General features: G+C 52.8%; 1 protein-coding gene across 1 annotated transcript; it reads right to left on the reverse strand.

Annotated features, from left to right (window-relative positions):
- Window positions 1-2,469: 2,469 nt before the first annotated feature.
- On the reverse strand, window positions 2,470-3,009 carry LOC137825094 (filament-like plant protein 1). The gene has a single exon (XM_068630768.1). The coding sequence runs from the start codon at window positions 3,007-3,009 to the stop codon at window positions 2,470-2,472; it is 540 nt and encodes a 179-aa protein (XP_068486869.1).
- Between the last annotated feature and the right edge of the window lie 19,501 nt (window positions 3,010-22,510).

Here is a 22,510-nt window from a genome sequence, read left to right on the forward strand (position 1 = left end):
GGCCCTAACACCTTGTCGGTCTTCGCCGGTCGCCTCAGCCTCTCGGCTATGTTGTGTACGGCGATCAAATCCTTCAACTCAACCACGAAGTTGTACCTCGCCGGTCTTGCTCTTTCTCTGGCGGGGCGTTCGCCTCCTGCTGGGCCCCGGGGCTGGGGCTTTCTGGCCTCGTAGGGGCGTCTCGCCTCTGGCTTCTTTCTCCCCGTCGTGGTCTCATTGACTCTGACGGGTTGAACTCGCGCCGGTCCCCTCGGGCGTGAGGGCACGGCGCTGGTGCGCTTCACACATACCTCCCCTTCCGAAGCAATATGCTCTACTACCCTGCGCCGTAATTCAGCGAAAGTCCTAGGGCGATTACGGATAATGGATTCTCCGAAGGGGCCGGGGCATACGCCTTTCACAAATGCGTACACGATCATAGGCTCTTCTGTTGTGCCAACCTTCACGACCTGGGCCCCGAAGCGATTGATATACTCCTTCAGGGTCTCCCCCTGATATTGCTTCACGTCGAACAGGTCGTAGGAGACCGGCGGCGGGGCCTTGTTGGCTAAGTACTGTTCTCGGAATAACCGCAACAATTGGCGGAAGGATGTGATATGACCTTCTGGGAGGCTAATGAACCAGTCCATAGCCATCCCGGTCAGGGTGCTCATGAAGAGCTTGCACTTGGCAGCATCAGAACCGCCTATCAGGACCATCTGCGTGTGAAATGCAGCCAGGTGCGTCCCTGGGTCCTCCATCCCGGTGAAGATCACCTTGGGTCCCGCGAACGTGTTCGGGATCGTTGCGTCTAGGATCTCCTGTGAGAAAGGAGTGGAAAACTCCCTTGGTGGGGAATGGTTCTCCATCTCGTCATGCCCAGGCCGCCTCCTATCGTTTCTCAGGCCCTGGCGCAACTCCTCATTCACACGGTGGAGCTCTTCGTTCCGCTCATGCGAGGCGTCAAGGTCTGCCTGCATGCGTTCCTGCTCCATTTTCGAATCCGCCATGTCCTGCTGCAGCCCCCTCATTATTTCCAGGACCTGCTGCATGGATAGGTCTGCTGGGGCTGCGCGCGCTGCTCTTCGTCTGGTGGGGGCCATTGTCGCTCCAAACTCCTTCAACGTTACTGTAACTTGATAAACCTTCTCGAACTTGTGATGGGACTGATGTTTTATATCGGCCCCACGGTGGGCGCCAAATGTTCCGTCCGGTTGACCGAGACGTCTTCGTGCGCGACCTCAACCGTCAGCTAGGGACTCCTTCCCACTGGTTACCTGTGGATTCCTGCAAAAAGAGGACAAAGGGGCGCCCTAGCGGCCGTTTGCACTCCGACGCTCAAGTCAGCCAGCAAGAAACACCAAAACTATACACCTCCGTGTCTGAGCACCGCGTATGGCACTCTGAAGGTCTTAAAAATGAACTGTGTATTCTGTGTGTGTTGTCTCCTTCAGGCAAAAATATTCCCCAGTCACTTGTACGTAACCTTGAAGCACGAGCAAGCAACTAGAGAGTTCTCTGGTAAATTTGCCGAAAGTTCCAACCCTTTTCCCAACATTCTCCGCGCTATTTAAACTACCCAAGCATTTAAAGCGCCTTAAAGCGCTTTTAATCACAAACGTAACGCACTCATTAAAGCGTTTAATTTAGAAAACGTAGCGCATTTAAGACGTTGAAACGCTTGGGAGCCATTGTAGTACCTGAATGCTCGAAAGGGAAACTGTATTGAATGATTAATTACCTGGCACCTGACTAAGGGTGTTTCCATTCTGACATGGCTGTTGTACACGTGGAGGGCCTCACGACGCCGTGACCCCATCTGGGGGCGTTTCTGCCCATCTGGGGACGTTTCTACGTGTGAGTCCTCCTGCTTGGGAGTGCTACTGCGCTAGGGGTGACTTTTTGGGTGCCAACTCATGCCCCCAAGTATCTAGCCACTTTGAGAGCGTATCTACCTTCTTCTTGTGCTCTGCACCCGATTGCCCTGGGCGTGACTTTCCTCTTGAGTCGTATCTGCCCCACAGGCGTCTCTGAGGTGGCAGGAGCACTTCACGAGTCAGGCTGCCCTTCACTGGTACTATTACTATGGCCTTGAAGCCACCTTTTCCTTCTCTTTACCGCTTTCCCGAGCTATCGGGACCTGAGGCCTTCCCACGGTGTCGCTCCCTCCATGGTCTTTCCTACCCATGGGTATCGGGGAACCGCACTGCGATTGCCTTGTTTTTACACTGTTTGATCTGGCGACGCCCTGGTTGGGCGATGCCTCCATCTGGGCGACGCTTTGCCTTGGCGACGCCTTGCCTTGGCGACTCCTTGCCTTGGCGATGCCTTGCCTTAGCGACGCTTCCTCTTGGCGTCTCTACACCTAGGCGACACCTTGTGTTGACTTTGACCTTCAAGTCGTTGACTTTGACCTTGACTTAGTCAGCGCCCGGATACGGGACGGTACAGGTTTGTTGCTCGAGCTTTTCGGTTTGTTGCTTCAGTTCGTCAGCTCGTTTCTTCAGTTTCCCCGCGAGCTTGAGCAAGGTCTTCAGCAACCTTTTTGCCTTCGTCCCGCGCCTGGGCCAGCTCTGCAGCAGTTTTCTTGCTTTCCTCTTGAGCCTTGGCGAGCTCAGCCATGGCGTCGTCCCTCTCCTTTTCGACCTTTCCGAGGAGTACCTCCCGATCAGCCGACCTTTTCTCAAGGTTCTCCACCTTGGCTGCATCCGCTTTTATTGATGCCTCCAAGTTGGCCACCTTGAGCCTGTAGGGAACCAGCTTACTCTCCAGCTCGATTTTCTCTTGAGCTAGGAGGTGCAGTTTCTGGCGCAGATCGGAGGCCTCCTTGCGTGCGCCCCTCAGCTCAGCACTCATGGCGTCCTCCAGTCTTGAGTGATCGATTTCTGCCATCATCAAATTGCAAGACAGTTTTTCTGCCTCAATCCTTATCAGGCGATTCTCCTCCTGGAGCGTTGAGATCTCGTCCTGAAGCCTCTTGTTCGAGCTCTTCACAACCTTTTTTATGATTGAGGGGAGGTCCTCTGCCATCATCTTTAGTTTAGCTGTGAAGGGCCCCCAGAACTCTTCGATCGGGGGGGGGGGGAAAGCTCGCAGCTGTTGTTGGTGCAGGTGCTGAAGGAGCCTGGTGCTGACTTTCACCACCACCCTCTTGAGTTGGTAGAGCGAGGGAGGCTTCTTGGCGTGGTGGTGAAGTGGGAGATTTGGTTATGAGAATTGGCGAGTTGTGGGCACCTTCATCTCCACCTAGTGCGGCCCTTGCAATAGAGGTGGTTGAAGGAGGACCCTCTCCAGCAGATACAAACGGCGTGGAGGCGCTTGGAGGGTTCTCTATGAAGTTGGGCTCGCTGCCTTCAACCACAGGGAGCGCGACCGCCATGGGTGTTGCTTGGACTGGCGGTGTTGGAGCTGGGGGAGAGGGCGGTGTTGGTGTTGGGAGAGCGGGTGGTGAAGAAGGTGCCACCCTTGTTCTTTTGGTAACAAGGTCGTCCTCAATCGCCTCGTCGTCCTCATCCTCTTGAACCACTTGAGGGGTTTTCCTCTTTGGCTTCCTCAAGACGAGCTTTTTTCGTTGGGGGGCGGGCAGTGTTTCCAGAGGAGTTGGACCTTGGGGAGGAGATCTGCCCTGAGCAGCGGCGATCTCCACCACCGAGTTAGGCACGGTTTGGGAACCCGTCACCAACTTATGGGTTCGGGCGATCGCCCTCAGTTCAGCTAGCTTGCCTTTGCCCAACATAAGGTCTGCACAGGGTAAAAGATAGATGAGTAAGCACAAAAGCAAAGGCAAAATGTACGAGTATATGCACGAATAATGCAAACAAGTGGCACATAACTTAAAAAACCAAGACCAGTACGCAACAAATAGGACGTCCAATGGAAGATGACAGAAATGCGAAATCAATCCCAACACAAAACGAAAACCTAAGTGTCGAGGTGAAGGCTAACCTATATGAGCTTCAAGTTGGCCCTCGAAGAACTCGAAGGAGATTATTGAGGAGGTGGGGAAGGTAATGTTGGCGGCTGCTTCTTTCTTCCAGAAAAGGCATAGATCTTTGTCTAGCTCGCCCATGGTGTCAGGACTTCTGGGCCTCCTAAAGCTTTCTTTGGCGTCTTTGTTCCCCTTGTGTACCCAGTACAAGGGAAAGCCGTCAAGCAGAGAAGGATCTTGGTCGTTGGCGCACACCTTCACAAATTTTCCCTTCCAATCTTTGTAAGATTGCTGGAAGATTGAAAGGATTGACCTCCCAGGAATCCCGTTCAGGCTAATCCAGAGGCGGTCTCCTGGATTCTTAGCTTCGAAGAGGAAGAGGAAAACGTCAACCGAAGTTGGCAGTCCCAAGTGTGCGCACATGATCTAGAACGCCCAGCTGTTGGGATGAAGCTGGGCGGGGGCGATATCGAGCTCGGTTAACAGCTCCCTCTCGAAGCGAGTGAAGGGAAGTCGGAGCTTCACCTTCTTGAAGAACGTTGCGTAGAGGAAACAGAACAGCTCGCCGTTGTTCGCTTTATCGTCGGCGCAGATCGGCTCACCGGCAAGGCAAGGCAGCACGGCCATTTTGCTGTCATGCTCCTTATGGAATGAGAGCTCGGATTGGTCCCCTTTCCTCAGTCGGTGAACGCCCAACTCCGTGTTTATGGAAGAAGTTTCTTTCAACAAAGCTGAGGTGGCCCAAGGGTAGAGTTCTTTGTAGTCTTTTGGAGGTAGGGAGGCACCTCTGGCGACTGGCGGAGTTGCCTGAGCAGGGTTGGCATGAGAAGTTGCAGGCCTCTCAGCCCGAGAAGAAGGAGCGCCAGATGCTCGTGTTGGGTCACGCGCTGGTAGTAGATTTGCCCCAGGAACAACCCTGCGCGCTTGGGGTGGAGGGTTTCGCGACGAAGAAGGGGGTTTCGCGGTGGACTTTGTATGAGCCATCGTAGGAACTGCAAAAGGAAAAGTGATCCTGCCTGTTGACCAGAGCGTTGAAGCTTGCCTCGTCAAACTTGGATCGACGTGCGCACCGCGTCAACCTCCGTCCTTCGTCACGATCCACCTCAAGAACCTGCAAAAGAACAGAGCGGCGCCGCTGCGGCCGATCGCACTCCAACGCCCAAGTCAGTGACCGAACCACCAAATACTAAGAGCAACACTCAAGAACTCTCTCAAGGAACCGTGAACCAGTTCTCTCTCAGTATACTCAAGAACTCGCAAGTGTAAAGAAGACAATTTGAACGTGCGTACCTCAGAAGTTCGTTGGGAAACCCTTATATACCTGGGCACTTTCTCTCTCCTGGCAGTTACACACCTGGACACGTGGCTGGCATCCAGTCGTACACGTGCCATCATCTGGAGCCTCCTTGACTTGGGCGCTGCTTCTGACTCTCTTTTGGCTAAGTTACTTATGCATGATACTGCTCAGTGCATAGCTGTCCTGGAGTGCGATCTCTACTGGATTGGCGAGTTAGGGTGCCTTCGTACACCTTCCCTGTGGTCTCGCCGGCCGCCTTCATAATCTGCACCACCTTCATCTCCGGCGATGTGCTTGCTCCGGCGATCTCTGATCACTTGGTCGCCTGGGTTTACATCTGGCGACTTCATCTTCAACCCGGTGATCGGAGCACGCCAACTTAATAACTGGAGATCGGAGATCGGAGCACGCCAACTTAATAACTGGCGACTACACGAGCCTCCCGACCTCCTTCCCCTCTGCCAACCTGGCGTCTCATCAACACGCCTATACAATAGCTTGATGCCACGTTATCACTTCCGACTAGCAGGGCGGTACACAAGCCCCCTAGTCTTAAGCGAAGACTTGTCCAGCGACAAGACTAAAGGAGTCACGTCAACATCGATCTACGTGGCGCTGGCGCAGAATTCCAAGCGGTTGTACTTTCTGCTTTCCTGACGCTCCACCAAACACTCCTCCCATCGCTCGACACGTGGTTTCATCAACGGTTACCTTCAACTGACGTTTGTGCTTCCCAAACTTATTCGAAAAACCCTTAAACCCATTTCGCTCCACTGTTCCATCACTTTCTTCGTATTCTCAGGCGCTTCAACTTTCTTCTGCAAAAGCTCTCAACGTTCTTCAACCCCCTGAATCACCAACTTCCTTCATCACTCTCCCGATCATAAAAAGGTACTTCCTTTCCTTCTTCTGCTGGTTTTTTCTGCATTTTAACCGATTCGCATCATCCTTTAACTGTCTGGTGCATACGTTGTGGGTTGTTTTTTCCATTTCTCCTTTCTCGTAACTTAGGGCTTCGTCTTCGTTACAACGAACCTTCGTTCGTTCGTTTTTCACCCTTCTTCCACGATCGAGTCAGCCTCTGCGAACCCTGATTACCTTTTCTTTTCTTCTTCCTTTGCAGATGGCTCGCTCAAAGATTACCCCAAATCCTCCTCCCTCGTCTCGAAACCCTTCGTCTCAAGCACACGACCAATCGCGAGCACCTGGTGCTTCTTCTTCTCAGGCTGAGAGGCCTGCACCCTCTCGCTCTAACCTGGCTCAGGCCACTCCCCCTGTCGCCGGAGGAGCCTCTGTTCCCTCCCCAGACTTCAAAAAACTGTACCCCTGGGCCACCTCGACTTTGTTGAAGGAAACATCTTCTGTAAACTCTGCTGGGGCAGTTATTCGTTTAAAGAAAGGGACGAGCCTCACCTATCATTCCACAAGGAGCACGACGAGAAGATGATGGTGCTACCTTGCTCTCCCGACATGCCAGTGTGCGTTGATGACAAGGGGAACACCGGCGGGTTGTTCTGCCTCATATACACCACTCTGTTCAAGAAGGTGAAACTTAGGTTTCCCTTCACTCGCTTTGAAAGGGAGCTTCTTACCGAGCTCGACATCGCCGCCGCCCAGCTCCATCCCAACAGCTGGGCGTTCGTGCGGGCGTTCCAGATTATGTGTGACCACTTGGGGCTGCCAGCATCGGTGGACGTCTTCCTCTTTCTTTTTGAAGCCAAGCACCCAGGAGATCGCCTATGGGTGAGCTTGAACGGGATTGCTGGGAGGTCGATCCTCTCTATCTTCCAGCAATCCTACAAAGACTGGAAGGGCAAGTTCGTCCAGGTGCGCCCCAACGACAAGGACGCTTCTCTGCTCGATGGTTTCCCCTTGTATTGGGTAAACAAAGGGAACAAAGAGTCCAAAGGCAGCTTCAGGAGGCCAAGAAGTCCTGATAGCATGGGTGCCTTGGACAAAGACCTATGCTTCTTCTGGAAGAGTGTGGCAGATGCCAACATTACCTTCCTCACTACCACACTCATCTCCTACGAGTTCTTTGAAGATCAACTCGAAGTTCGCATAGGTTAGAACTCACTTCAACGTTTAAGTCTTTACTTTGGCATTATCTCTGTTAACTGTTTCTGGGCGTCTTGTGCGTTGTGCACAAGACTTTGGTTTTATTTTCTGCACCACTGATTTGCTTTCTGCTGCATACTGACTTATGCATTTATTCTTCTCTTTAAGCTAAACCATGCATTTTTGCTTTATGCAGATCGTATGTTGGGCCAGGGCAAACTTGCTGCGCTGAGGGCGCTCGCCCGAACCCATGGGTTGGCATCGGGTTCCCAGACCGTGCCAAACTCATTGGTGGAGATCGCCGCTGCGCAGGGCAGATCGCCACCCAAAGGCCCAACTCCTCCCGAGGCCCAACCTGCCAACCAACGCAAAAAGCTTATCCTCAGGAAACCAAAGAGGAAAGCCCCCCAAGTAGGCCATGAGGAGGAAGAAGAAGACGACGAGGCGACTGAAGATGGCCTCGTCACGAAGAGGAAGAGGGTGGCACCTTCTTCACCATCTGCTCCACCCCCTCTTCCAACATCAACACCACCATCTACACCTGCCCCGCCTCCAACATTGCCTCCTCCACCAGCTCCCGCCTCGCCAGTCCAAGCGATTCCTTTGGCTTCTGCGCCTCCTGTGGTTGAGGCCGCCGAGCCTAACTTCATGGAGGACCCCCCGAGCGCCTCCACGCCTTATGTATCAGCTGGAGGGGGTCCTCCTTCAAATGCCTCAACAGCAAACGTTGCACCAATCGGGGATGAGGGTGCCCACAATTCTCCGATTCTGATTACTGAATCCCCGACGTCGCCACCACGCCAAGAAGCACCCGCTGAGCAACCAACTCAAGAAGGTGGCGGCGAAAACCAACAACAAACCCACCCGGTGCCTCCACAAGCAAACCTCTCCCTTGAGGTCACGAGGATGTGGGAGCCCTTCTCAGCAAAACTAAAGATGATGGCGGAGGATTTCCCCGCCATTATATCTAAAGTTGTGGAGAGCTCCACCAGGAAGCTCCAGGATGACCTCTTCACACTCCGAGCTGAGAATAACTCCATAAGGATTGAGGCGGAGAGGTTATCTTGCAATCTGACACTCGCCGAGATCGAGCACTCCCGAGTAGAAGATGCCATGAGCACCGAGCTCCGGGTGGCGCGCAAGTAGGCCAGCGATCTACGCCATAAGGTGCAGCTCTTGGCTCAAGAGAAAATTGAGCTGGAGAGCAAGCTAGTACCATATCGCGTCAAAGTGGCTGACCTGGAGGCCTTGATTAAAACTGACGCCGCCAAGGTGAAGAAGCTCGAACAAAGGTCAGCCGATCGGGAGGTCTTCCTGGGAAAGGTGGAAAAGGAGAGGGACGACACCATGGCTAAGCTTGCCGAAGCCAACGAAGAAAAAGGGAAGATCGCCGCTGAACTGGGCCAGGTGCAGGCAGAATCCAAGAAGGTTGTTGAAGACCTTCTTCAAGCTCAGGAAACCATCGAAGAACTCAAGAAGCAAGCTGAAGAGCTGAAGCAGCAGAACGAGGGGCTGAAGAAACAAATTGAAGAACTTAATCTGAGTTCTGCCCAGATTCTTGCTGCTGGATTCGAGGCCGCCCGGGAACAGTTCGCCTGCTTATACCCCGACCTAGATCTCACCATGGTGTCTCTCAACAACGAGGTGGTGGATGGGAAGGTTGTTCCCGCTGAAGACTGATTGATTCCCTCCATCGACTACCTTTGTGCTTTCTCCTTACATATGATTGTAATGAACTTTTTCTTTTTCTGTACACGTGCCTTGAATCTGATACTTACGTAATGATAAAGTCCCTGTATTTCTTCTTATAACTTCTTTGGCTGCTTTAACTTTCCTTGCACAATCTACTTCAAAGAAATTAACTTAGCGATTTCGTAAGCGCGATTATACACTTAACTGCTTCGAAACACTGACTTTCGAATAACAATCACTCTAGCAACTTGTAATCTCAAGGCAATGAACCTTAGCGTAAAATCGCTCTTCAAATAACAAACTTCAACTCAACTAATGGCTTAAGACATCGCTCACCCGATCTGCCTTATCAAAACGGGTCTTAACTTTCTCGCCATTGCTTGAACTTTTCCTGGTCGCCAAAGACTCTTGGCGATATCAGCTTCTTCCTGCCTTCACAACTTGGCCATTGTTCCTTCATCTGGGGGTAGAGGCGCCTTTCGATCCTTCTCTACCTTCCTGAACTTCAGAACAAAAGACCGGGTGACTAGGCGTTCTCTTCGAACCTACCTTAGCCATCCTCCAAACTTCTTCCACCCTTTACACCATACCTGAACTCGTTCGAGACGAGAAGGATTTTATCTTGCCTGAACTCGCTCATCGGCGAGAAGGTCTTTAACTCGCCTGAACTCGCTCATAGGCGAGAAGGTCTTTAACTCGCCTGAACTCGCTCATAGGCGAGAAGGTCTTTAACTTGCCTCTACATTGCCCCAGGGGTTACATCTCCTCACCCCCAGAAACACTGAGGACTTTTCACTGGTGCCTCTACATTGCCCCAGGGGTTACATCTTCTCGCCCCCAGAAACACTGAGGACTTTTCACTCTTCCTCGCCTGCACTCGCTCGACGGCGAGGAGGTCTTTTATCTCGCCTCAGGACGCGCGAGGGCGTTGAGGTCTTTTAACTCGTGCCTCCGGCCGCCGAAAGACGATGAGGACTTTAACTTTAACTGATGCCTCCGATCGCCGAAAGACGACGAGGACTTTAACTTTAACTGATGCCTCCGATCGCCGAAAGACGATGAGGACTTAAAACTTTTTAGAAAGCATGCAATATATCTTTACTTGCCTTAAATCACATATAAGTGACAAGGTCTTTCTTCAAAACTTTCTGAAAACAACAAGCATGCAATCTAAAACAACTTTGAGCTTCGAAAACTCTTCTTTATTGGGTGGCCTCATTAAAAACCCTCCTTAGGGAAAAAAGAGCGCCCCCTTCAAACTGTTTTAACAGAGACATTGTAATATAACTTCGTGCTTGTCTTTACTTACAAAGCTTCTTAACTGTAATACAACTTAAGGTGCGTGGCGTTCCAAGTGCGAGGAATCGCCCCTCCTTCCAATGTCTCTAAGCGGTAGGCGTCGTTCCCGAGCGCCTCGGTTATTCTGAACGGTCCCGTCCACTTGGGCGACATTTTATTCTCCATCTCGTACTGGTGGGCTTTCCTCATCACCAGGTCGCCTTCTCTAAACTGTCTCGGCATCACCTTCGAGTTATATCTTCGTTCAATCCTTCTCTTCACCGCCTCAGCTTTTAACCTTGCCTCTTCCCTGACCTCATCCAGTGGATCCAGGTTCAACCTTCTTTCCTCATTCGAGTCTTCCTCCACGAAGTTCTGGAATCTCGGCGAGCTCTCCTGGATCTCCACTGGAATCATTGCGTCGCACCCATAGACCAAACTGAACGGGGTCTCATGGGTTCCTGACTGCTCGGTGGTGTGGTACGCCCAAACTATACGGGGTACCTCCTCAGCCCAGCTTCCTTTGGCTTTTTCTAGCCTTCTCTTCAAACCTCTCAGCAACACCCCGTTGGCTGACTCTACTTGGCCATTCGTCTGAGGGTGCTCGACGGATGCAAACACTTGTTGAATTCCCACCCCTTCGCACAGCTTCTTCAACAGGTGACTTGCAAACTGAGTCCCATTGTCCGACACCAGGCGCTTGGGCACACCAAACCGGCACACAATGTTCTTCCACACGAAACCTTCGATCTTGTGTGCGGTGATCTGGGCCACTGGTTCTGCTTCGATCCACTTGGTGAAATATTCAATCGCCACTACCAAGTACTTCATCTGCCTGATCGCCAGCGGGAATGGTCCCAGGATGTCGATTCCCCATGTATGGAACGGCCAAGGGCTGTAGATCGACTTCAACTCCTCGGGAGGCGCCTTGTGCCAATCGGCGTGCTGTTGGCATTGTTTGCAACACTGCGCATACCTCTTGCAATCTTCTCTCATCGTTGGCCAGTAGTAACCTGCACGGAGAGTCCTTGCGGCCAGAGCTCGACCCCCAACGTGGCTTCCGCATATCCCTTCGTGGAGCTCTGCCATAATTCTCATGCATTTCTCGCCATGCACACATTCCAGGAGTGGGTGAGTGAACCCAAACCTGTACAGATCGCCATCAATCATTGTGAACTTGCTGGAATTCTTCTTTACCTTCCTAGCCTCTGTCGGATCCAGCGGGAGAAGGCCATCTGCCAGGCACCGCTTGTACTGTGTTACCCAGGTGTCTGGCTCGTGGGCCGTGCAGACCTGCGTCATGTTCACATTCTCTCCCCAACATGCTCTTAATTGTTGGCGATCTCAAGGTCTCTTGAGTCAGGGATCTGTGACTCCTCGCGGCTTTCTCCGTCGACTTGCTTATCTGAAGAACAAGGTGATCTGCCACAAATGCTCTCGGCGTCTTCAGAGTTTCTTGAATCACCGTCCTCTGCCTACCCCCCTTTCCTGAACTGGCGAGCTTAGCCAGCAAGTCAGCTCGGGCATTCTGCTCTCGGGGCACATGCACCACTTCAAAGGAGGCAAAGGAACTCTTCAATTCCTGCACATACTCCAGGTAAGCCGCCATTTGTGGATCTTTGGCCTGGAAATCGCCTGTTACTTGCCCCGTGACTAGCAGCGAGTCACTCTTTGCCATCGGCACCCTAGCTCCCATCTCTTTGGCCAGCAAAATTCCGGCGATCAGCGCCTCATACTCTGCTTGATTGTTGCTGGCTTTGAAGGCAAACCTCAAGGATTGTTCGATCAGCACGCCGTTTGGTCCCTCCAAGATGACTCCAGCACCGCTACCCTGCTGGTTCGACGATCCATCCACTGAAAGCACCCAACGGAAGTCGTCCCCTTCAACACGTGTCGCCTCAGACGAGAGCTCGACCACGAAATCTGCGAAGATTTGCCCCTTGATCGGGCCTCGGGGCTCATACTTAATATCAAACTCTGACAGCTCTACTGCCCACTTCACCATCCAGGGTAGCGCAACCTCCTCGCCGAAAATACCACAGCCAGCGCAGCCTTCTCCAGGGCCTGATATCTCGTTTCGGGACCCTGCAGCACCTTACTAACAAAATAAATAGGCTTCTCAGCCTGATCCTGGTCCTGGGCGAGCACTGCACTCACCGCCCTCTCAGTTACAGCAAAATACAACCTGAGAGGGGTTCCCACCAGCGGTTTACACAAAACCGGCGGGCTCGCCAGATACTCCTTCAGCTTGACGAAGGCTTCCTCACACTCCTTCGTCCAGGCAAACTTTTTATTGCGTCTTAAACACTGGAAATAGGGATTGCCCTTCTCTCCGCTAGCTGACACGAAGCGAGATAGGGCGGCCATCCGACCTGTGAGCTGTTGCACTTCCTTCACAGTGGTCGGGCTTCTCATCGCCAAGATGGCGGCACACTTATCCGGGTTGGCCTCTATTCCTCTCTCAGTTAAGAGGAATCCCAGGAACTTTCCAGCCTCCACGCCAAAGATGCATTTCTCTGGATTCAGCTTCAACCTGAACTTGGCGATCGTCGTGAACAATTCCTCCAAGTCTGCAACGTGCTTGCTTTTCTCTGGTGAGGTCACGACCATATCATCTACGTACGCTTGCACATTCCTTCCCAGCATCGGTGCAAGTACTCGATCCATCAACCTCTGGTACGTGGCCCCCGCGTTCTTCAGCCCAAACGGCATCACCTTGTAGCAGTAGCACGATCTCTCGGTCATGAATGCAGTCTTCTCTTCATCCATGGGATGCATCTTGATTTGGTTATACCCCGAGAAGGCATCCAGGAAGCTCAAGAACTTACACCCTGCAGCACTATCCACCAGGGCGTCTATGCTTGGTAAAGGATATGAATCCTTTGGGCAAGCCTTATTCAGATCGGTGAAATCGACGCACATGCGCCATTTCCCATTACTCTTCTTCACCAGCACGACATTTGCCAGCCATTCAGGGTACTGGACTTCCCTGATGTGGCCTACAGCGAGGAGTTTATGGGTTTCGTCCCTGATCGCCTGCCTCCTCTCTTCGTTGAACTTTCTCCTCCTTTGTCGCACTGGTCTCACCAAGTTGTCCATCGCCAAATGATGGCACAAGAAATCGGGATCGATCCCGGGCATGTCCGAAGCGGACCATGCAAACACATCCAGATGCCGCTCTATCACCTTGGCGATCTGGTCCTGGAGCTCGACCTCCAGGGATCTTCCAAGCTTGAAGATCTTTCCTCCGATCTCTCTCTCGAGCCACTGCTCGACGGGTTTTGGCCTGGTCTCTCTGGCGATCACCGCCCTGGCGATTCCCAGCTCTCTCGCTTCCTCAGGGCGATTCCTCGCCTCTTCTTCCTCCAGACCAGCGTTCCCCTCCCCCAGCTCAGCATCCACCATCACCACGTCTCTTACGGCGGTCTCTTCCATTACCGTCGATCTGGGCTTCACACCAGGAGGCGGGGTGGTTGTCACGTAACTCACCGATCTCTTGTTTTTCAGGCTATTCTCATAGCACTTCTTCGCTTCTTTCTGATCGGATTTGATGGTGATCACCACCCCCTCCATAGACAGCAACTATACCTTCATGTGCCGGGTCGACGGTATAGCGCCTATCCTGTTGAGCGTGGGTCTTCCCAACAGGATGTTGTATGCTGAAGGAGCGTTTACAACAAGGTATTTGATTTTCTCCGTTCTCGAACCCGCCTCATCTGTAAACGTAGTCCTCAATTCTATGTACCCCCTGACCTCCACCTGGTCACCAGCGAAACCATACAAACACCCTCCATAGGGCCTCAACTGGTCAAGGGGCAGCTCCAACTGCGTGAAAGTCGGCCAGAACATCACGTCTGCCGAGCTTCCTTGGCAGAACAGCTCGTCCTTGTTCGCTTTATCGTCGGCGCAGATCGGCTCACCGGCAAGGCAAGGCAGCACGGCCATTTTGCTGTCATGCTCCTTATGGAATGAGAGCTCAGATTGGTCCCCTTTCCTCAGTCGGTGAACGCCCAACTCCGTGTTTATGGAAGAAGTTTCTTTCAACAAAGCTGAGGTGGCCCAAGGGTAGAGTTCTTTGTAGTCTTTTGGAGGTAGGGAGGCACCTCCGGCGACTGGCGGAGTTGCCTGAGCAGGGTTGGCATGAGAAGTTGCAGGCCTCTCAGCCCGAGAAGAAGGAGCGTCAGATGCTCGTGTTGGGTCACGCGCTGGTAGTAGATTTGCCCCAGGAACAACCCTGCGCGCTTGGGGTGGAGGGTTTCGCGACGAAGAAGGGGGGTTCGCGGTGGACTTTGTATGAGCCATCGTAGGAACTGCAAAAGGAAAAGGATGAACAAAGGTTACAGAGAACGATGCGATTGAGGACGAGGAAAGGAGAACGAACGAACGGGAGTTTGTGGGGACGAACGTAATGGAAGACGAAGCCCTAAGTTACGAGAGGGAAGAAAAGGAGAAAACAACCCACAGCGTATGCACCAGACAGATAATAGATGATGCGAATCGGTTAAAATGCAGCGAATATCAACAGAAGAAGTAAAAGAGGTACCTTTCGATGATTGGATAAGCGTTGAAGGGAGTTGGAGATTGAGAGAGTTGAGGAGCGTCGTGGGTTCGCAGAGAAAACTTAGAGCGTTTGAGAATGCAGAAAGATGATGAAATAGTGGAAATGAAAGGGTTTAAGGGTTTTTTCGAACGTTTTTGGAAGCGCAAACGACAGCTGAAGATGACCGTTGATGAAGCCACGTGTCGAGCGATTGGAAAAAGGGGTTTGGTGGAGCGTCAGAAAAGCAGAGCGTACGAACGTTTGGAATTTTGTGCCAGCGCCATGTAGATCGACAGTGATGTGACCTCTTAGTCTTTTCGCTGGATAAGTCTTCGCTTAAGACTAGGCGGCTTGTGTACCGCCCAGGTGGTCGGAAGTGATGACGTGGCAGCAAGCGATAATATAGGCGTGTTGAACGGGACACCTGGCTGACAGAAGGGAAGGAAGTCGGGGGGCTCGTGTAGTCGCCAATCGTTAAGTTGGCGTGCCCCGATCTCTAGCATACCTAAACCGGCGGTCACCAAGTTCGTGTCGTAGTCGCCGGATGCGAACCCAGGCGACCAAGTGATCAGAGATCGCCGAGAGGAGGACATCGCCGAAAGATCAGGAAAGCTTGTTCAAGGCTTTCGAGGGGCACGAGTACGAAGAATGAAGTTATTAGAAGATCGGTCCCTAGCCAGAGGTTGAGGCCAGGGGACAGTTTGTCAGGACATGCGCGATGAAGCAAGTGAAGCAAATCATGATGGCGGCCGGCGAGACCACAGGGAAGGTGTGTATGATGACACCCGTACTCGCCACATAGAAGAGATCGCGCTCCAAGGCAGCTATACACCGAGTTACTCCTTGCATGGATAACTTAGTCGAATAAGCCTGAAGAGTAAGAAGTGACGCTCAAGCAGAGGACGCTCCAGATGGTGACGTGTGTACAGCTGGATGCGAGCCACGTGCTCAGATGTGCAACTGTCAGGAGAGAGAAAGTGCAAAGGTATATAAGAGACTCTAACGAACTTCTGAGGTACGCGCGTTTAGAATATGTACCGTCCCGTATCCGGGCGTTGACAAAGTCAAGGTCAAAGTCAACATCCGGACTCAAAGTCAACATAAGGCGTCGCCTAGGTGAAGAAATGCCAAGTGCCAGCGTCGTCACGAGGAAGCGTCGCCAAGGTCAAGGCGTCGCCTAGGTGAAGGCGTCGCCAAGATTAAATATCACTAAGACAAGGCGATCAAAGTGTGGTTCCCCAATATCCGTGGGTAGGAAAGACCATGGAGGGAGCGACGCCGTGAGAAGGCCTCAAGTCCCGATAAATCCGGAGTAGTGATGAAGAGAAGACAAAGGTGGCTTCAAGGCCATAGTGGTAGCACCAGTGTGGGGCAGCCTGACTTGCGAAGTACCCCTGTCGCCCCAGAGACGCCTTTGGGACAGATACGACTCAAGAGGAGGGTCACGCCCAGGATAGCCAGGCGCAGGGTACGAGAGGAAGGCAGATACGCCCTCAAAGTGAGTGACTAGAGGATTGGGGGCATGAGTTGGCACCCAAAAGGTCACCCCTTGCGCAGTAGCACTCCCAAGCAGGAGGACTCACACGAAGAAACGTCCCCAGATGGGGTCATGGCGCTGTAGGCCCTCCACGTGTACGACAGCCAGGTCAGAATAGAAACACCATTTAGTCAGGTACCAGGTAATTAAAGTCATTTAATACAGTTTCTGTTTCGAGTGTTTAAGGTACTATAAAGGCTCCTAAGCGTTTCAACGTCTTAAATGCGCTACATTTTCTAATTAGACGCGCTAATTAAATGCGTTACGTTTTATGATTAAAAGCGCTTTAAGGCGCTTTAAATGCTAGGGTGGTTTAAATAGTGCCGAGAATGTTGGGAACGGGGTTCGAACTTTTGGCAAATTTTCCAGAAACACTCTAGTTGCTTGCTCGAGCCTTGAAGTTACGCACAAGGGACTAGGGAAAGATCTTTGCTAGAAGGAGAAATACACACTAGACACAGTTTCCTTTTTACCACCTTCAGAGTGCCATACGTGGTGCTCCGATACGGAGGTGCATAGTTTTTGGTGTTTCTTGCTGGCTGACTTGAGCGTCGGAGTGCAAACGGCCGCTAGGGCGCCCTTTTGTCCTTCTTTGCAGGAATCCACTGGTACTCAGTGGGAAGGAGTCCCAGCTGACGGTTGAGGTTGCGCACGAAGACACCCCAGGTCAACCGGACGGAACATTTGGCGCCCACCGTGGGGCCGATATAAAACATCAGTCCCATCGCAAGTTTGAGAATATCTATCAAGTTATAGTAACGTTGGAGGAGGTTTGAGGAGACCATGAAAATGGCCACCACAAGACGAGGTACTGCACGCGCGGCCCCAGCAGAACTGTCCATGCAGCAGGTCCTGGAGATAATGCGGGGGCTGCAAGATGATATGGCGGAGTCGAAGCTGGAACAGGAACGCATGCAAGCAGATCTCGAAGCCTCGCATGTGAGGAATGAAGAGCTCCATCGTATAAATGAGGAGTTGCGCCGGGGTTTGCGGAATAATCGGGGGCAACGTGAACATGACGAGATGGAGAACATCTCCCCGCCAAGGGAGTTTTCCACTCCCTTCTCGCAGGAGATTCTGGATGCAGTGATCCCAAACACGTTCGCGGGGCCCAAGGTGATCTTCACCGGGATGGAGGACCCTGAGACGCATCTCTCTGCATTTCACACACAGATGGTCCTAGTAGGCGGCTCCGACGCTGCCAAGTGCAAACTCTTTATGAGCACCTTGACGGGGATGGCTATGGATTGGTTTATCAGTCTCCCGGACGGCCATATCACCTTCTTCCGACAACTGTCACGATTGTTCAGGGAACAATACCTAGCAAACAAGGCCCTCCGCCAGTTTCCTACGATCTGTTTGATGTGAAACAGTATCAAGGGGAGACCCTAAAGGAATACATCAACCGCTTCGGGGCCCAGGTGGTAAAGGTTGGTACGTCAGAGGAGCCCATGATTGTGTACGCGTTCGTGAAAGGTGTATGCCCCGGCCCTTTTGGCGAATCCATCATTCGCAACCGCCCTAGGACTTTCGCTGAACTACGGCGTCGGGCGGTGGAACATATCGCTTTTGAGGGAGAGGTGTGCGTGAAGCGCACTAGCGTTGTGCCCTCGCGCCCGAGAGGACCGACGCGAACTCAACCCGTCAGGGTCAATGAGACCACGACGGGAAGGAAGAAACCAGAGGGGAGACGCCCCTACGAGGCCAGAAAGCCCCAGCCCGGGGTCTAGCGGGAGGCGAACGCCCCGCCAGAGAAAGAGCAAGACCGGCGAGGTACAACTTCGTGGTTGAGTTGAAGGATTTGATCGCCGTACCCAACATAGCCGAGAGGCTGAGGCGACCGGCGAAGACCGAAAAGGTGTTAGGGCCCCGTAAAGACTCTTGGTGCGAATTCCACGAGGCTTTCGGGCACCAAATTGATAATTGCCTGTCGTTGGGCTACCAGCTAGATGAGCTGGTGAGAACCGGGTTTTTGAAGGATTATGTCGCGAAACCCACCACGACCGCCGCCCTGCCGCCGCCAGCGGAAGAACAAGCACACGAGACGCCGGTTCTCGGCGAGGTCCATACCATAGCTGGAGGTTTTTCCGGCAGAGGACCCATCGCCTCCCAGTGAAAGAAATACGCGAGGGGGGTCAACTCGATCGAAGAAAGGATCTCGGGTGAGCCGTGGGAATCGGACCTCGTATTCACGAGAGGGGACCTTCGAGACGTGGTGCCGCATGACAATGACCCCGTGGTCATTTCGGTTGTCACAGCTGGAAGAAAGGTGCACAGAGTTCTTGTCGACCAGGGAAGTTCAGCAGACGTCATGTTCTGGTCGACATTCAATAAGTTACGGTTGTCCCCCGACCTTTTGAGGCCCTACACAGGGTGCCTGTATGGGTTTGCGGATAACCAGGTGGAAGTCCGAGTCTACCTTGAGTTGAGGACTACGTTCACGGATGGAGAAGCCTCGCGTACCGAAAGCATCCGGTACTTGGTCGTGAACGCCAACTCCGCCTACAACATTTTGTTGGGCAGACCGGCGTTGAACAGGCTGAACGCAGTAGCCTCCACGCGCCATATGAAGATGAAGCTGCCGGACCTCAGTGGCAAGGTGATAGTCATCAAGTCAGACCAGGAGGAGGCAAGGAAATGTTATGAGAACAGCCTGAAAACGAAGAGAGGCGTGTTCATGGTGTATGAGCGTCCGCCGAGTGCAGACACGACGATGATTGAGGCGACGCCCGATGAGGCCACACCCGTGAGGGCGATGCTCGAAGCAGATACACCAATGGAAGAAGGCCCTGACGACGTGGCGCCCGTGGAAGAGGCGGCGCCCGTGGAGGATGATAACAGGGATCAACAGGCGGCTAATGCCGTGGAGAGGGAGATTGGCGGCAAAACGTTTAAGCTAGGGCGTTTGCTGAGCCAGGAAGAACAGGAGGGGGTGGCAGGGGTGATTTCACGCCACTTGGATGCTTTCGCATGGTCCGCCTCGGATATGCCCGGCATCGACCCTGATTTCCTGTGTCATCACCTCAGCATGGACGCCACGGTCCACCCCGTTCGCCAAAGAAGGAGGAAGTTCAACGAAGAGAGGCAGAGGGTGGTAAGGGAGGAAGCGCAGAAGCTGCTAAGTGCTGGCCACATCAGGGAGATCCAATACCCTGAGTGGCTAGCTAACGTCGTCTTAGTAAAGAAGGCGAATGGAAAGTGGAGGATGTGCGTGGACTTCACGGACTTAAATAAGGCGTGCCCGAAAGACTCGTACCCACTGCCCAGTATCGACGCGTTGGTGGATAGTGCATCCGGCTGCAAGGTGCTAAGTTTCCTGGATGCATTCTCGGGGTACAACCAGATTAAAATGCACCCGAGAGATGAGAGCAAAACTGCATTCATGACGGAGACTTGCAGTTACTGTTACAAGGTGATGCCTTTTGGGCTGAAAAACGCGGGCGCCACCTACCAAAGGCTGATGGACAAGGTCCTGGTGCCCATGTTAGGGAGGAATGTATACGCCTACGTGGATGACATGGTAGTGGCGTCGCAGGATAGGGCACAGCACATGGCGGACCTGGAGGAGCTGTTTGTCACTATATCCAAATATCACCTCAAACTAAACCCTGAGAAGTGTGTTTTCAGGGTAGAGGCCGGTAAGTTCTTGGGTTTCATGCTCACAGAGAGGGGGATAGAGGCGAACCCCGACAAATGTGCGGCGATCATCGCCATGCGAAGCCCGACGTCGGTAAAGGAAGTGCAGCAGTTGACGGGGCGAATGGCGGTGCTCTCAAGGTTTGTTTCCGCCGGAGGAGAGAAGCGGCACCCATATTTCCAGTGCCTCAAGAGAAATAGTCGTTTCGCATGGACTGACGAATGCGAAGCGGCTTTCATCAAGTTGAAGGAGTACTTGGCGACGCCACCAGTCCTCTGCAAACCGGTGGCGGATGTGCCCCTCCGGCTGTACTTCGCAGTGACAGAGCGAGCTATCAGCTCAGTGCTGGTCCAGGAGCAGGACCAGATTCAAAAGCCCATCTATTTCGTAAGCAAGGCCTTACAAGGCGCGGAGACGAGATACCAGGCGTTGGAGAAGGCAGCATTGGCGGTGGTGTTTTCAGCCAGGAGGCCCCATCATTACTTCCACAGCTTCACGGTGGTAGTGATGACGAACCTCCCTATACAGAAGGTGCTGCAGAAGCCTGATGTAGCTGGAAGGATGGTACACTGGGCGGTGGAGTTATCGGAATTCGACATCCAGTATGAGCCCAGAGGATCCATCAAGGGGCAAGTGTACGCGGATTTTGTGGCAGAACTCTCGCCCGGAGGTGAACAAGAGGTGGATGTGGGCTCACAGTGGCTGCTCTCGGTTGATGGCTCTTCCAACCAACAAGGGAGTGGTGCGGGAATAGTCTTGGAGGGACCCAATGGCGTGCTGATTGAGCAAGCTCTGTGCTTCGCCTTTAAGGCAAGTAATAATCAGGCGGAATACGAAGCTCTGATCGCAGGAATGCTCCTGGCCAAGGAGATGGGCGCACAGAACCTCTTGGTGAAAAGCGATTCCTAGCTGATTACGGGGCAGGTGTCGGGTGAGTTCCAGGCGAAAGACCCGCAGATGGCGGCGTATCTGAAATATGTCCAACTATTGAAGGGAGCATTTAACGCTCTTAAGCTGATACATGTCCCAATGGAGCAGAATGCCAGAGCCGACCTACTTGCCAAGCTGGCCAGCTCAGGCAAGGGGGGTAGACAGAGGACAGTGATCCAAGAGACGCTCAAAGCTCTGCGTAAATTCGTGGAAGATAACAGGGTGGATGTCCTCCAGATCTGTACATCAAGAGGGAGTCCAAGGAGTCATCGCTCTTTGACCCGAGATATGCTGAAGACGCCCCGCATCAGCACATACGCTGACACGCCCGAAGAAGGAAGGCAGATGCAGGTATGTGCCCTAGCCGAAGGAGACACCTGGATGACGCCATACAGACGGTACCTGGCGGATGGGGCTCTCCCAGTAGAGCCTGAAGAGGGTAAGAAGGTCAAGAGAAATGCCGCAAGATACACTCTGGTGGACGGAGTGTTGTTCAGGCACGGTTTCACTCACCCTATCTTAATGTGCGTAAGTGGCGACGAGTGTACCAGAATAATGCCGGAGCTCCACGAAGGCATTTGCGGGAGCCACGTAGGGGGAAGGTCCTTAGCCTCCAAGGTGATACGCGCAGGCTTCTTCTGGCCAACGGTAAAAGAGGATTGCGCGCGACACGCCCAGCGCTGCAAGCAATGTCAAAAACACGCTGACTGGCACAAGGCGCCGCCAGAAGAGCTGTGATCCATATACAGCCTGTGGCCTTTTCATACCTGGGGGATTGACATCCTAGGTCCGTTCCCACTGGCGATAAGGCAGATGAGGTACTTGATCGTTGCCATCGAGTACTTCACCAAGTGGATAAAGGCGGAGCCCGTGGCCCAGATCACTGCGCACAAGGTGCAACACTTTGTGTGGAAGAACATTGTGTGCCGTTTTGGCATACCTAGGCGGCTGATATCCGATAATGGAACCCAGTTCGCTAGTCAGCAATTGAGAAACCTGTGTGCTGAGGTAGGCATCAAGCAAGTGTTCGCATCAGTCGAACACCCTCAGACTAACGGGCAAGTAGAGTCAGCAAACAGAGTTTTGCTGAGGGGACTGAAGAGAAGGCTAGAGAAGGCCAAAGGGGTATGGGCGGAGGAAGTACCAAGGATCGTATGGGCATACCATACCACGCCCCAATCTTCTACCATGGAGAAGCCTTTCAGTTTGGTGTATGGGTCGGATGCGATGATCTCGGCAGAAATACACGAAAGCTCGCCACGTTTTCAAAACTTTGTGGTTGAGGAATCCAACGAAGAAAGGCGGTGAACCTGGATCTACTAGACGAGGCCAGGGAGGAAGCCAGAATAAAAGCCCAAGCGGTAAAGAGAAGAGTAGAGCGACAATATAGCTCTAAGGTAAAGCCACAACAGTTTCAGATTGGCGACCTAGTTATGAGGAAGGCTCATCCATACGAACTAGAGAATAAGCTGTCTCCCAAGTGGACCAGACCCTTCAGAATTACTGAGGCTAAGGGAAACGGTTCGTACAACCTAGAGACCTTGGAGGGGGGTCCCATCCCGCGCAGTTGGAATGCAGCCAACCTGAAATTTTATTTTAGTTGATTTATGTAAGCAGCAATGTAACGGTCTTGT

Source organism: Phaseolus vulgaris, chromosome 8 (genome assembly GCF_000499845.2).
Source record: "Phaseolus vulgaris cultivar G19833 chromosome 8, P. vulgaris v2.0, whole genome shotgun sequence".
NCBI classification, from domain to species: domain Eukaryota; kingdom Viridiplantae; phylum Streptophyta; class Magnoliopsida; order Fabales; family Fabaceae; genus Phaseolus; species Phaseolus vulgaris.